General features: G+C 39.9%; 1 protein-coding gene across 7 annotated transcripts in view; it reads right to left on the reverse strand.

Moving 5' to 3' along the window:
- The window catches only part of RAB30 (RAB30, member RAS oncogene family), a 73197-nt gene that overhangs the window by 17970 nt on the left and 38549 nt on the right, over window positions 1–16678 (reverse strand). For all 7 annotated transcript variants that reach the window (XM_039848177.1, XM_039848171.1, XM_039848172.1 and 4 more), the window contains 2 exons: window positions 3316–3416; window positions 142–225 (listed from right to left, as the gene is read on the reverse strand). In XM_039848177.1, coding sequence (XP_039704111.1) covers window positions 142–225; window positions 3316–3408 — 177 coding nt within the window. In that variant the 5' untranslated portion in view covers window positions 3409–3416. The remainder of the gene's footprint in view (window positions 1–141; window positions 226–3315; window positions 3417–16678) is intronic.

A 16678-nucleotide genomic window follows, 5' to 3' on the forward strand; every position in this document is an offset into this window, starting at 1 on the left:
GGGAAAGAAGAACTTCAGAAATAAGCTGCAATGGCAGAGTATATTATTTTCAATGTGGAAGATATAATAAATGTTATGAAAACACTACTTCTTTTCACATAGGACAAGAAAAAAAACCTTACTGAACACCGAGCATCTTACCTTTACTTTTTCACCGTTAATCTCCACTGTCTTAATCATAAAATCAACTCCAATTGTGGCTCCTTGGCCAGGCGGAAAAAGACCCTAGAGAATAAATAATGGAAAATAACAATTAAGCAAATCTTTCAAATGAAATTTCCCCTTCCCTCCCTCCTTCCTCCCATAACTACCATTGCCAGCCCTTCCTCTGGCTGAGTTAACTAGCAGTAAAGAGAACTCTGGTTAGTGTCATGGGAGCCCTGTTTAATTTAATTTTGTATGTATGTATGTTTTGAGGGAAGGAGAAATGAGGGAGAAAGGAGAAGAGAGAAATTCTGAAAGAAAAAGAAAGGGAAAGGGGGGCAAAGAAAAGGAGAGGAAGACAGAGGGTGAAGGGAGAGAACTGGGAAAGGGCAAGGGGATCTGATTTCAAAGAATGAAACAAAAATCAGACCCAAAGATAAGATCAAGGGACGGGGAACCACAGGGGTGAGATCAGGATTGTTACAGTGAAGGCGAAATGCATAAGTGCTCTAAGAGAGGTAAAATCAAGGAAGATTAAAACTGGTTATCAGTCTATGACATGGGCAGCCATAGGAGTGGACAACCAATATGAAAAAAAATGAGAAGTCAGTGTGAGAAAGATGAATGGTACAGTGAAGCTTTTGGATTTTCTCCTGCCCTTAGGGTGATAACTATTTCCCTCAGTGCAATGTACCATACATATATGATTACATGAGACCAAGGCCAACGATATTGGGAAGATAATCAAAGAAAACAATGTCATTCAGTGAGAAAGTATAGTAGAAATAGCACTAATCCAGGAGGCAGCAGCCTTAGGATATCTGTGTGACCTCAAGCAAACCAGTCCCCTTCTCTGGGTCTCAAATTCAATGAGTTTGAGGCTGATGTAAGCATTTCAAAAACAAAAACAAGCTTAACATTAAACTGGAAGCTGAAATAGAAAGATTTTAGCAAAATTACTTGTATAATGTAATGTACTGTACATAATACTTCCCGCAAGCTTAGGGAGGGAGTTGGAGGTAGGAAGGAATTCTAACAGAAAAGAATACTTTACCTAGTTTCCCTTCCCTCTTCATTTATAGTCCAGAATTTCCAGAAATTAAAGTAAAATAGACTTTATTAGCTCTGGCAGCTAAGATTGGGGCACTTTTAATTAAGTCCATTCCCTAACAAGAGAATTCTTCAATTAAAGTTTAAACTTAAAAGACTAGGCTTCAAAACAACAGGAAATGTTCCATTGCATGTCTGCAAAAGATATAAATATAAACATTCATAACTTTACTTACAAATATTGAATCAATTTTCTTCTATTTTGGTTTGGCTCAAACACAAGGCTGCTAAGCTTCAAGTTTATAGCTCCAGCTGTTTTGCAGTCTAACAAATGCCAAAAAATAAAAACAAACCCTTCCCAATGACTTCTCTATCATTTTGTTCCCCAATTCCTCACGCTTCAAAAACAGCTGAATCCAATTCATTTTAACTGTCTACTAAATAACAAAACAAACATGATCCTGCCTATGAAATATGAATTTTGGGAGTAGTTGGGGGACTGGGAAGGGTACAAAGTAGACAGAAATGAAAAATAAGAGGTGGTGTGTTTATTGGTAAAAATTAGTGTTCAAAAATGGAAGCATTTTTACCTCAAATGATAAGGTTTATACTTTTAAAGAGAAAAGCAAGACTCCAATGGTCTCAGAGCTTAGAATATGTGAAAGATAACAATGATCAGGCTGAGAACCAGGAGACCTGGGTTCTAATCCTAGCCTTGCTACTAACAGGCCATGAGATGCAAAGACGTCATTTCATCCCTCTAGACCTGAGTTCTTCATCTGTAAAATGAGAGAATCTTTCAGTAATAAAACAAGGTCAAGAGAGTTTTTATGAAAAAGGAGTATACACTTCTCTACATGTCTGCAGTTTTGTCCTCCTGCCAAAAGCAGAAAAAATTACTAATGTTAGATGGAAGTAAAACCAGCTGGCATTTCCAATGCAATGCGCCATGTTGGTGGACTAAGCTCAGATGCATTAGCTTGTTACTTTTGATTTCGCCAGACTAAGGCTTAGTAAAAAGCACTGAGTTCTTTTCTGTGTTCATTATCATAGGGAAAACACTGGCATTTCCAGAGATGACTCTCTGCCCTAAAGCTGTTTGTGTGTTATTGGATCTGGCTCTCCAGTTTCTGACAGAACAGAATCACAGAATGTCAGAGCTGCAAGGAGTCTTGGAAATCACCAGGCTACTTGTGTGCAGCAGGACGGCAGGAGGCCCAGAAAGGGTGAGTAACTTACCCAGGCTCACAGGATGAGCCAGGGGCAGAGCTGGGACCTGTGTCTTGACTCTCAAGCCAATATTCTTTTCATGACGCCAGGATGCCCTGTGCCTTAGAAGAGCTAGTCTCAACTTTCCCAACTAGCACTTTATGAAAATGTAAGATGCATGCATGATAATCCTTAAACGGATACCATTCATATTTTTCTGGGAAAACGCAAAAGAAGGTCAACCTCAGAATGATTTCCTACTCATTCTTGTATAAAAATAGGTATGTAATCTCTGGCAGTAATTCTCAAAAGGGCAGCCCCAAAGGAAACTTGTACTAAGACCATGTGATAAGGGCTCACCTCAAAGAGAACACTTAATTTAGTTCAAATAGTCCTTCACTGGTCTCATTTCATCTCCATTTAATAGATCTAGAAAAATCAGCATATTTGATTCTGAACCAAAATGATTCACCCAGTTTTCTGGGAGGTATCAGAGGGCATAGGCAGGGAGTTTGGTTTATTTGTATTTAAGTTTTTTAAAAATTAATATTTAGGTTTAATTTGATATCCAGATTCATTTGTTTCCACCTTCGGATTATAATTAACTAATGATCTATTTTTTAATGTAATAAACCATTTTTGATACTGCACACTGAATGAAAACTACTTACCCCTTTCATTAAGGGAAGCACCAAGAGGCGTAGCAGGGTGGTGGTGACCCACGGAACCAGGCCTCCTTGAGATGGTTTAAAAAACTCTAGTGCAGGCTACAAAGCCGGTGCACCTTCAAAGGGTACATTAAGAATTAGCAGCCAAGAGGCTGGCGCTAGGCCAGTCACTCATCCTATTAGGTTCCCTTAACCCTGCAGGCCAGACCGAAAAGGCCAACCCTGGACTTTCGAGTTCTCTTACCTGAGTGAATCGTCGGACTAGGCACGTCTTCCCCACACCAGCATTGCCAATTAAAACAATTTTAAACAGGAAATCATAATCTTCCATACTCATTTACACAGCTGCAAGGCAAACAAATACAGGCAAGAGTGAGAAGGGGCCTGGTCAGACTTGCCCACAGAGCTCAAGCTGCACCAGCCTTGTCTGCTCAGAAACAACAGGTCTGACTCATTTGAAGAGCAATTTAATGCTCCCCTCTGGTGACTCTGCCAGCAAGAGGAACACAGGTGTCTGGTCACTGATGGACTTTATTCCTTCCCAGTTATCTCACGCCACAAAGAGTAAATGACACAGATGTTCTTTCACCTGGTAACCTTTATTCTTCCAAGTAGTCAGGTCGCAGGTCGTTCATGTGATAAGATTTGTTTTCTTTTAGCATAGAAAGGAGATTACAAATCTACGTGTGGACAAGCTGAGAGTGCAAGGAAGCAGGGCAAAGGAGAGCCCATCCAAAGCTTAAAGGTGGTTCACGTATAGGCCGTATATGCCCCTCGGAAGAAGATCTAGGGGCTGGGAGCTTGAATGGAGGTAAAGATACTTAGGAAGGAACCTTTTAGTTTCTTGTAAGTCTTGGGGTCTTACCAGTGGGAGATATTGCAATCTTTTTCTTCTACCACCACCCCATGCTGGGGCTATACACATGCTACCAGCCATGCTATGGGATTTGGTATATGGCATTTCCCTTGTCTAGGACAGCCTCCCTCCCACCTTTTCTGCCTCATGAAGTCAATCCTTTAAGGCCCAGTGCAACCAGCTCTTCCTGAGGTTTTCGCTGATCTTCCCCAAATAAAGTTAAAGACTTTCATCATTCCTCTGTCTTAAAACTTCACTTGCTATATACAATTATCTGCTCAAATGTCTGCCTCATCCTTGATGGAAGGGATCACATCTTTCGGCTTTATTTTCCTACCCCATGGAACAGAGTTACACCTAAATGTCTACTTTAGAATTAAAGAATTCATGGTCATATTGCTTAAGTGAAGGCCTTAGTTTCTCCGATTGTGCTAAAAAGAATACTACATGTTCTATCTACTTCAGAGGACTGTTGTAAAGATTACGAAAAAAAAAATCTATACAAAAGAGCCCTGTTATTCATAAAGCCCTATCCTAGTGAAAACAATTGTAAGCTACTGAGTATATATGATAGTACTATGCTAATTACCATAGGAAATACAGAGATGAGACAATCTCTGCCCTCAAGACCAACATGAGAAAAGTTACAACAACAACAACAAAGTTAAATTCAGTTCAAATCTGCAGCAGAGCTCATTCTATAAGGTACAGGCAAAACAAGCCTGGTAGACTCTGGAGGAGGAGGAAAAGGAACACTTGCCCCTGCAGCAAGCCCATTAGGGGAAGGATGCTTGAAAAAACTAGAGAAGCCTCAGGGTCACTCCTACCAGCTGAAGCACAAATGACTGTAGGGTTGCAAGGCAAAAGGAGAGTCCACTGCACTGAGACCCGTCAAGTCTTTAGAGGAGCTGATTTCCTGGATGCAAAGGTGATTTCTATGTGGATTTCAACTGATACTTGGAAAGATGACTGAAAACTAAGCCACATGCAGGTAGCAGTTCGTGGGGTTCTGTCTCAGTTTATGGGACCATGAAGGAAAAACATTTCTCTGTCAAGAACCTGGGTCCAAAAGCAGTTGCTGAACTTGTTATATACCAGACACTGTACTAGGTCCTTTATGAATATTCCCATTTGTTTTCACACATCTGTGAGGCTGGTATTTAGTAATATGGTACCTATTTTTCAGGTGAGTCAACAGAAGTTAAAGGAAATTAAGAATGTATCCAGAAGTCAGAAAGCCAACAGCCAGCCCTCAACTTCAGAAGAATACGGTGTCATCAAAAGAACTCTAACTTTGGAACCAGAAAAACCTAGGTTCAAATCCTGACTATACTGCCTTCTAAATCTGTGCCTTCTGGCAAGTAGCAATTTTTTTTAGATCCTTAACTTCCCCAGCAACAAATGAAGCTAATAAAACCTGTATCACAGAGTTGTGATGCCTGAAGGAATTAATGAAACCCCCAAGAACAGTATCTGGCTTTCAGAGCTCCCAGCTCTTCAATATGACTCAAATGTTCCATGGTCTGGTTTCTGCCTTCATTATTGCCAGTGTCATCTCTGACCACTCTCCTCACATGCCATGCTCTAAGCTCACTGTATTTCTTCAGTTTCTTAAACATCACTGCATTTTCTCTTCAGACCTTCACATATACTGTTCCTTCTGCCCAAAACACAGAACACAATCTCCCCTCACCATCCACAGCTTAGCCAACTTTTATTCCTCCTTTAGATATCAGCTTAAACATCACTCTCTCTAGTGCACTTCTCTGACCTATGAGGGAGGCTGGGCTCCCCTGCTATATGCTCCCACAATACCCTTCCCCTCTCCTTTAGTAATACTCACCATGCTTCACTGTACTTATACATATCTTTCCACACTCCAACACCATCCTTCAGCACCTCCGCCCTACACACATACACATACAGACACACACACGCACACACACATGCACACATACATGCACAACCATGAGTGGCATGAGAGTAATGAAGTGTCTGGCTGAGCCATGATACCAACCCATCTCATTACTGTCATTGTCATCATCATCATCATCTTACTCTATATTATTAATTCAGTTCATCCTCAAAACAATCAGGTGGACACTATTAGAATCTTAAATTGACTGAAGCATAAGAGAAGTTATATAAAAAGTTGTTAAGGTCTCACTTAATGGTGGGTCCCACTTAACCTGTGGAGCTGGGATTCAAATCCAGATGGCCTAGGTCCAGGATCCATTTGTCCTTGAACCACTACTTTGTTGTTCCTTTCACAATACCTGGCTTATGGTAGAAGCTTAAGAAAGATCAGATGAATCAAATCATGAAGGGTGAGCACTTAAGAAATGTGATTTCCCTTCTCTCCTCCTCTACCTTCAAATCCAAAACTCTACTGCACTATAGTAGTTTAAATAAGAATCAAAGTCAAACTGAGAAAAAAACTCAGGGACATGGTATGTTAATTAAAACTCGATAAAGTTGTTAACAGTGAAAAGAAAATAAATCTCAAAGACAGGCACAAGGATAGTAGAAAGTCATGAGGTTCTGTGGACCACCATGGACCATAACTCACTGCTTTCCTAAGTCAATGACGGAGAAGACAGAATGGGGCCACATTCTTTTTCTGAGCTTCGATTGTTTGCCACACTTTACTTTCCATCTTTGGCAGAAGTCAAGAAACGAGCAGAGAATCCAAAGGAGAACACCCAAAACTAAAACCTAAGAAAGAGGGCTCCTAAGAGGTTAACAGTACCTAAATTATGCATCTTCAGGAAAAGAAGGAGAAGAGTTACTTGGTCAGAGTCAGCACTCATAGTCAAGTCTCATGTGCTTACCACGTGGAGCAAGGCGCAGATAAAAGTCAAGGCCCTTCTCCTTTCTATAAGAAATTACTTTAATACTCTGTTGAGATTTTTTGTTGTTGTTTGTTTTTTAAATAAATCTCTAGAGAAAACATGTTTGGTCTCTTTAAAACTGTGGAATATCTGGAGCTAAGGCTGGACTGTAAACTCCGGGTTACCTGCTGCAGTTACTGTTTTATTTCTAATAGAAAACACACTGCTGAATGATAAGCTCAGAATATTCTCTGAGGAAGCCCTTCTGTTTGGTAAGTAAGGTCAGAGCTCAGGCATCGCCGATCACCATGTGATGAGACAGCTTCCTGGGAAGGGAAATCCATTTGGAGGCAGTTAGTTACACTCAGCCCTAAATGGACAACAAAGTCACACCTCGTGTGGGGAGCAAACAGTCCCAAGATGTGCTACCGGCCAACCACTATTGTAAAATTTTTTTATGCCATTATTGTTAATAATAATAATAATAGCTAATACTTCTTCAATGTTTATTATGTACCAGGTTCTCTTCTACATGTATTCACTCATTTAATCCTTACAAACAACCCTATGAGGTAGATAATATTATTATCAAGCTTACAGAAGATGAGACTGAGGCACAGAGAGGTTATGCTGAAGTCACACAGCTAGTTAGTCTTAAGACTGGAATTCAAACGCAGATCAATCAAACTCCAAAGCCCGGCTCCTTCTGAAATAGGATGCTGCTATCCTCTGCCTTGTGATTGACAGTGTTGCTATAGTTGTCATGAGGGCCGGAGGTTCAGCTGACTGGAACCCTAGAATGCTGTGAACTGTAGCATTCTAGAATCCTCCTGTTCTGGAAGCAGCACACCCACATCAATAGAGCCACATAGATTCCAGATCATATAAGCACTCATTTTGCCCTCTGAGTCCGTCTCATTTAGGAGATGGACTCAGAGTTTTCCCTGCATACTCACAATTGAGTCATCATTCATCCATGTAACTAAGTACTGGGCACAGGAACACTATTCAGATAAACAAGCAAAATCTCAAATACCATAATCACCATGATAGCTCTAAATAAATGGATATACGCATAAGATTCAGAAAGGAAAAATAGGCGAGGAAAAGAAAAAAAATAAGTAAAAAAAAAAAATGATACAGGAAACAAGATGTACTAGGAAAAGGTTAAAAAGAAAAAACGTTCTAAGCAATTTGATTCTGGCAACATACACCATTTATCAAAGTGACCTTTAAAATAATGTATTCACTGTTGTACATAAGAACATTTTCCCCCCTGCCCTTTCAGCTCCATGTAAGAGATAAAATCAAGGCTTCCGGTGAACAGAAGGCCAGGTGCTTGCCCCATCTTCTGACCCAGGCCTCTGCCGAAGAAAATGATATTTTGAGAACTTGTCCTTGTTCAAAACCCATGTATCTCACTCATGTCCTTTTCTCATTCAGGGTCTGTAATTGAGGGGGTTGGGTGCCTAGGTGCCACAGCCCCTTCCCAGGACAGAAGCAGCATGATAATGAAATTAAGTGATCTGGGTCTGGGATCTACAGAGAAACTACAGAGCTATGTAGTGTCCTCATCTATAAAATGGGGATAATAGTAGAACCTATAATATTAGAATCTATATCACTGAGTTGCTTGAGAGGCAAATAAGATAATATATGGAGTAGTGACCTTTTTAAAAATAGAATGATCAAATGTTGTTTTCTTTAACCTTTCTGACAAGAATCATATATACAGAGGGCAAAACATACAGCCAAACAAAAAGGAGAGAAAAGAATCACCAATAATCTCTTTCCCTACCCACACTCCTAGGAATAATTACAGTTAACATTATGGTATACATCCCTTTAGTTTTTTATTTACATATACTCACATCTATATGTATATTTTAAAAATTTATGGATTTTTTAAAACAAAAATAGAACCATAACATTATACAAAGTTTTTTGTTATTGCTGTTTTCTATAGATTAGTATTTTCCCAAAACCTAAAATCAGAACTCATGGTCTACAAACAGAGACCATCAGCATCCATTCGACATTTGCTCCTATGACTCGAAATACTCAGGAGTGGGGAGGGGGAGGATAGTGACATACCTAGGAGAAATACTAAATACTATAACCCAACACTGTAAATTTAAAAGGCTCTGAAAATTCCCATAATAAAGAAAACCAGCTAATTTTGTTTAATCCAGAATTTACCAAACATGATTTTACCTCAGAATTCTATTATCATATAACATCTTTTAACATCCCTTGCTACTAGGGCTCCATGGAACATTTTATAGCATTTGCAATCAGGGCTAATGATGTAGGGTTGCTACGAAAAGGAAGGAAGGGAGCAAGAAAGAGGAGGAGGGAGGGAAAGAAGGAGAAGGGAGACACCCAGTTAAATCTGAATTTCAGATAGCAACAAATACATTTCAATATGTTCGTTCCAAATATGACATGGGACATATGAATAATTCCTTAGTATAAAAGTGTGACCCAAATGTTGCATGGAACACACTTACAGTAAAACATTATTGTTTATCTGAAATTCAAATTTAACTGAGCATCCTATATTTAATCTAACAACCCTACCCAGGGAAAATCTGAGTTGTCAGGTCTAGTAGAAACAGAGGCCCTAAGCACAATACCAGGCCCACCAAGAAGCTATGGAGGTACGTGGGCAGGGCATGAGAAACAAGACGTGCCTGATGAATTCAAAACAACCAAACAGAGAAATAAAAAAGGGCAACAAGTGACACTGAAGAAGGTATTACTGGGCTGGGGTTCTTTAGAATGTGGGCCAGACTTCAGAGCCTGGGTTCAGACTGGCAGATGCATGGGGCTCTGCAGGTGAAGTGTCTCCTGCCTAGAAAATCCCAGAGCACTATGGACCTTCCTCCAAGTATATCTCCACCTGTGCTTCTGCCTGGTGGAGGAGGCAATGCTCTACATGTCTGTTGCCCCTGCTGTCCTTAAGGACAAGAAACATGCTTCAGCAAGACACTCACATCTGCATAGCCCACTGCTGTGTTCAAGATGTATACACTGAATTGAAAACATTTGATCCATCTTTCACTCTAACAAGGTTCTGTCTCAGGAAGCTCATTATTGCATAATTACTAGAAGGCAATTACTAAACATTGCTATAATCAACTGGCTGCAAGCTCACTTGCTTTACATCAGCTGCTAATTTCATGTTATTGCAAGGTAATTATTTTCCTTGGGATATCAAACACCTACCTGTGCCATGGCTGCTCCTCATTCACCAGATCATAATCTCCAGCCACTTATCCGTTACACAATGTTTTCACAGATGTGATCTAATGTGGACCTGCCAACATTCTCAGGAGCTAGTCCTTATTGAGGGTTTAGATGACAAAGTGACTCACTCTAAGTCACACACTAGTGAGTTGCAAGTTGACCTCTGTATCTTAGCCACCTAGAACTTCCCTCCTTTGCTGGAACATGCTATGTTTTCTCAGCTTTTTGGGTATTTGGAACATGATTTGAACGCTTACCATGTGCCAGGAACTGTGCTAAATATTTTTCATGTACAATCTTAGTTAATCTTCCAGCAGCCTCATCAGGTATTATTATTATTATTCCCATTACACAGATAAGGAAATTGAGGTTCAGAAAGTTTAATTTGTTCTAAATTACACAGCCAGTGAATAAAAGTGCAGGATTCAAAACCAAGGTCTTTCTGGGAAAAAGTTAAATTGGAACTCTATCAAACTCCTTATGCTAAAATAAATTCCAGATGGAGTAAATATTTGGATTTAAAAACTAAAAGCATTAAATTACTAGAGGAAAGTATGCGTAAAATCTTAAAGTGGGGATTACTCAAAATCAAGGCCATAGAATAAAGAGATTGACCAATTTGAATAATTAAATTTTTTTTTAAATTCTATATGACAAAATAATAAAAGATGAACTGATTAAAATATCAGAAATACATATAACTAAGGGCTAACATCCTTAAATGCATAGAGTTCCTACAAATTAATAAGAAAAATTGAATGACTCTATAGAAAAAAATGGGTAAAGGACATGAGCAGACGGTTTACAAGACAGGAAATAAAAATAGCACATATATTTTTTAAATGATCAGCTTCACTCATAAAAGTAAATCAAATTCTAATGAACTTAAAATTCATAATGATAAATTATAATTATAAATTTTAATTTTAAATATAAATTATAATTTATAATGAAAACTATAATGAATGTATAATCAGAAACCATTTTTCATCTCTGACTGGCAAAGTTCACTCTGCATGGGAGAGAGTATAGAGTATAGAGAAATGCAACATACCACTGGTGGGAGATAAATCAATGCAGCCTCTATAGAGGGCAATATTGATTTAAATCAAAAAAGGCTATTACAAACCCTCTGACCTAGCAACTCCACTTCTAGGAATCTATTCCACACTTATACTGATACATGTATACAAAGATACAAGGAGTATGATATTTATTACAACAATATTTGCAGCAGCAAATATGAAACAACCTAAAAATCCGTCAGCAGGAAAATGGTTGTACAGATTTTGGAAACTATACATCAATGTACCACACAATCTGCTATGGACATCTGCAAGATGCATTAAGTGAAAGAATCAAGATTAAAAATGGTGTGTATGGTATGAATGGGGAGCATATAATTATTTATCTGGATGTGCATAAAGTATTTCTGGAAGAATGCAAAAGAAAACTAGTGTGCCTCTGGGGAGGCTACAGTATCTAGCTCTTTCTAGCAAAAAAGATAACCTTGAACTCCTAACAAATTATACTCTGCCCTTCCATTCAGTTTACAGTAGTGCTAGAAAGGCAAGCCAGTTTTCCTAAGATAGTGAGAAAGTCCCTTTTAAAATAATATGGGGTGCTCTGTTTCTATCTTTCTGCCTTTTTCTTTGTTCTACTGCAGCCTTTCATGTGGCAGGGAAGGACTGTCCCACTCAGACTTTGGGGTTGTTTTTTGCACCTAATGGTGGCTGTACCACTGCTTCTTCATTAAACCAAATCTCAGCACAGCAAGTCCCTACACAGTGGATTCATTCTTTCATACCAACTTCTCTCAATACCAAGTGTCCACTATATGACAACCAAAAGCAATGGATTGAAAAACAGTTTATTTCTGTCACTAATAAAAATAAAACTCTTGCACATTTGTATCATGTATTACTACTCAAAAATTACTTGCACTGCACGTTGACACAGAATCTTCCTGAAGAATCAGGAGGAGCCTGTCTTTTTCTCTCCATGTTACAGAAAGGGGATTTGAAATCAAGAGTGACTTGCCTTGGGCCATGTGGCATGCTAGCAACAGTCAGAAGAATATACATGGGTCCCCTGACTCTAAATCAGAGCTGCTGCTAGGACAAATAAGGTCTGTAAAGATAAACCCTTTCTAAGCAAAGTCATAGGTATAACTGCCAGGGAGGCTGACATGAATCCATCAATGGAAGGGAGCTCAAAAGCAGCCCTTGGGAATATTTTTAAATACAAGTAAAAAAATAAATAAAAATAAAAAATAAAGTAGACTTGAGATCTTCCTAATATTATTCTCAAAAAGCAAGACAAGAAGACATCTTATTATTTTATTCTTTCTATACTGTCTTTTATATTTTCCTATTTACTAGAAATACACGATAGATTTGGAATACTCAGACATGTAAGGAAAATGAGAAATCAAGCCTTGAAACAACATTTAATCAGCATTAACCAAAGCAAATGCATAAATAATCTTCCTGAGGTAATAGTGATCTGTCACCTCCCATAGTGAGAAGGTATCACTGCACTGAGCACAGATTTGGTTTCCTACAGAGGTGAAAAGAGAAGGGGGGGTGGGGCGGGCACTGCATTGGACCCACCTAGGTCCCCATTTGGTTAACTCCCCAGATAGAGATAATTTGTTTTTATCATAGCACATGGGTGCAGGTGCTTGATAGAGTCTTGGATGCTCCTGAAAATACTGGCACCTCATTTCCTGGAGGGAAAGAAAGATACCATTCCCACTCATTAATCCCTTTCCAAGATGAGTGCTTCTGTCTGCAAAACATGTTTGTCGAGTTGATCTCAGAAAGGCCTTTCCAGACCCAACTTGCTGTTTCCGTCTTCTGCACAAGCAGGCCAGCCTCCTTCTGTCGCGCTCCTCCAACAATAAACAATAGCACCCGCAAAGAGCTAGGGGTGGGGTGTTTGTCCTGCTGCATTCCCTGCTGTGTTCACTAAATCAGGGACTGTTTCTAATCTTTCCTCTGCAGCAGCTTTCCTGCGCCTGTCTGGAGGGGACCAGAAGGGCCTCCTTATCAGCATCTTCAGTCTCCTCCCCAAGACTGAACACACAATGCAGCCTGGCCAGACAGCCAGAGGTCAGGGCTTCAGCCCACAAGTGGGCTCAAGGTTTCTCTCTGCCAGAAGGACTCAAGGCCTACCAAGGACAGAGGTATCTCCTTCCCTGCCAGAAGATTGTCACTCCATGCTGTACCCTTGTCAGCTATTTAAACAGATTCCTTCCTCACTGGAAGCAGGAAAAGTAAAAGGGAAGCAAACTTGAGGAATTCTCCTAAGTTTGTCTCCCAAGTTTGTGCCAGGTCTTGTGTCACTCAAGAGAATGACTATTTGTCTAGGGTGTAGGTACTTTACATACACCAGCCCATTTCATCCTCGAAACAACCCTGTTGGGTGGGATTTCTTAATTACCATTACTATCAATAAGCTTTTACATCTACACAGCACCTCAGGTTTGATAAATGCTTTCCTGTAAATTATCTTATCTGCATCCTGGCAAATTCCAATGTGGAAAATAAGGTAAAAATTCTCTCTCAACATGGTCCCCTAACACCCACACACACAGAGCATGCCATAAGCCATCTGTTACCAAGGCCTGCAGATTTTCTGTCAGATATGTAGCTTGAATTCCCCCTCTGCTCCACCTTGGTCTCCACTGCACCCACCTGGCTCAGGCCCTCATCAGCTCTCATCCAGCAGGTCTCTTACAGACTTCTAAGCAGGTGGCATAACTCTCTTCAATACCAAGTTTTCAATACTCATCAAAAGGCTTAACAGTGTCCATAATCTTTGACCTAGCAATCCTGCTTCTGGGGATTTTCCTAAGGAATGATTCCAAGATGTGCACAAAGATTTATTCACAAGAAAGTTCATTCCCACATTACTTAGAATAGCCTCCTGAAATACAGGAGTAAAACCTCCATCCAACAACAGAGAAGAGGTTATACTTTTATAGAGCCGCATGATGTAACATTATGAAAAATACACTTGGAAGGAAATACATTTTTTGAATGCTTACTTCTGCAAGGTAGGATTATGCATAGTTTATTCCTTTCTTTATATATTTATATCTTTTCTAACTTTTCTTCAATAAACATGACATTTAGAAACGATACACTTTGTTAAAATATCATAGGAGCTCAGCACGAGTGAGGGAAACATGAGACAGGTACACATGTACACAGCTTATGACCATCTCTTCTAAAAATCACTATCTTACTCAGTACATACCAAACCCATCATACAGTTCAAACCTTCCCTGCAGTGAGCTCACTGCTGGGGATTCAATTTAAGGAAAGAACTGAACAAATTTGAAACACTAAATGAACAAAAATGCTCATTATGTCTTATCTCAGAGAACTGGAAACGGTCCAAATGTCCACTAGTTCAGTGTGGAACAGCAACACCATGGAATGCGGGGCAGCCCTTAGAAATGCCATTTATGAAAACTATGTAGAAATATGAAATAATGTTGATAATGGGCTATAAAATAAAAAGAATGCACAAAGATGCATTTGTCAGGACGGCAGCTATGGAAGATAAACATGTACGTGAACAAGGGCATTTCAAAAGTAAGAACGTGTTAGGATTATGGGATTACAGGGAGCTTTTCTTTTAATTTTTCTTTTTTTTTTTTTTACAAGTTTTTAACATTTTGCAGGTACTTCAGACACATTTTTTTTTTAAATTAGGAAACACAGAAAAGGGGAAAATAAATGACCAAAGGGGACATAATTACTGTCAGTATTTTGATGTGCTTCTCTCTCTCTTTTTCCTATGTACTGGGTGGTTCTGTTTTGTTTCCTTTTTATCACTGTAATCATGTTAATGTTTTCCTTAAAGTAGTCAATTCAATTTTCAAAAAATTAGTGAACTAAACATAAAATCTGTAAGAGAACATAGTGGAGGGCTTTTTCAAGTGCTGTCAAGAGAACTGACCTAATTTAATGTCTGTTTATAACAACAACAACAACAAAAAAAAAACCCAGAAATATCACACCATTGTCACAGCATAGATGGATTCATCAAAGTTCCTAACACCTACAGAAGACTCAAGCCTAGTTCAGTAGCCGTAAGCCAGGACTGTGGAGAGTACCGTTACTAAGGTTGACACATTTGAAAACCAGAAGGGATTTTGTCAGACTTTGAAAACAGAAAGATATAATGATGAACAAAGTTTTCAGATTAGAAAAAGCTTGAAGGGAACAAATCCAGTCGGTCAGTGGGTCCAGAATATTTAACCTCCTTTACATGTCTCACATCTTCATTCTCCAGTCCCCCTGCCCCGATCTTCATTGGTCCCAACCTCTCATACCTGGGCAGCAGCTGCCCTGCTCTGCCTGCTTTCTCTGCCTTCTTCCTGCTTTCCCACTCATATGCAGCCCTTATTCCACTCTATCATCATCCACAGGCCTAACTTACATCCATACCACTCCTCCTAGGAGAGTAATGAGGACAGGGAAAATCACTGTCTTGGTGATTTGGGGACTCGGCTGCCCACTAAGTGAGGGTGGGCCATGGAGAAAGTAAGAGGGGTGGCTGAGTTTGCTGTCCTCACCGAGGGGCTCAGTTTCCACAGGAGTGTGATGTTCTTGTGCTTTTCAGACAACAGGGCCGCTCAACACAAACCAACTATTCATCTCTTACATCTGTGTTGACCAAAGACTGCCCTCTGTTCCAAGGCTAGGGGAAAAGCTGCTGCACCGGGCTGGCTGAGACATGACATGCCACCACTACCATAACAAACCTTACTCAGATACTCCTCACTTTAGGGAAAAATGTAATTCTCCACTCTTTGCCTTTGATGCTTTTAGAAACCAACCCCTGTACAAGATGCAATGTGACTCACGGCAACCTTTCCAAAGAACTAATTTGACCACGTCATTTCCACACTTAAATATCCTCAGGGCCTCCGGGCTGCCTAGACAGAGCTATCTGAGAGGAAGTACAGTGCCCTGGTAAAGAGGGTGAACTTTAGAGCTAAACTGTCTGAGCCTTAGTCCTGCCTCCGCTTTTATGAATCGCGTGACTTTGGGCAAGTTTCCTACCCTCTTGGTGCTTATGTTTCTTTATGTGTAAATAGGTGGAATAACAGTTCCTGTCTCACATGGTTATTGTACAAATTAAAAGAATTAATGCAATAAAGCATGAAGAAGAGAATCTGGCATAGGGGAAGCGTTCGACAAATGTTAAATGCCACCTCTGTCATTGCTACCATTGCAGAAAGTTCACATTCCCTAGCAGGGCACACAGAGACATCCATGACTCAGCCCCTGCTCTTCTCTCTCCGGCGTTGCTTCTTGTGATTTTTGACTTACCGCTACCACTGTGATCACACAGCCACACTAGGCTCCGAAAGTGTGGACCCTGAGGCAGGGTCATCCTTCCACACCTTTACTCTCCTTGCTGGCCGGTGAGCAGCCACATACCTCTGAAACCTTCCTTCTCCCTCCAAGTGAATTGGCCACACCCGCCTTTGTGCTTCCATTACATTCCACAGACACTTTATTATCCTCACTGATTTATGTTTTCCTGCTTCCTCCACTAGACCTTAAGGACAGAGGCCCCTGTGAATTCCTATCTGTATCCTCATGACTGGCACTTAGTAGATGCTAAATAAATATTAAATAAATGCAAAA

Source organism: Pteropus medius, unplaced genomic scaffold, assembly GCF_902729225.1.
Source record: "Pteropus medius unplaced genomic scaffold, Ma_sr-lr_union100, whole genome shotgun sequence".
NCBI classification, from domain to species: domain Eukaryota; kingdom Metazoa; phylum Chordata; class Mammalia; order Chiroptera; family Pteropodidae; genus Pteropus; species Pteropus medius.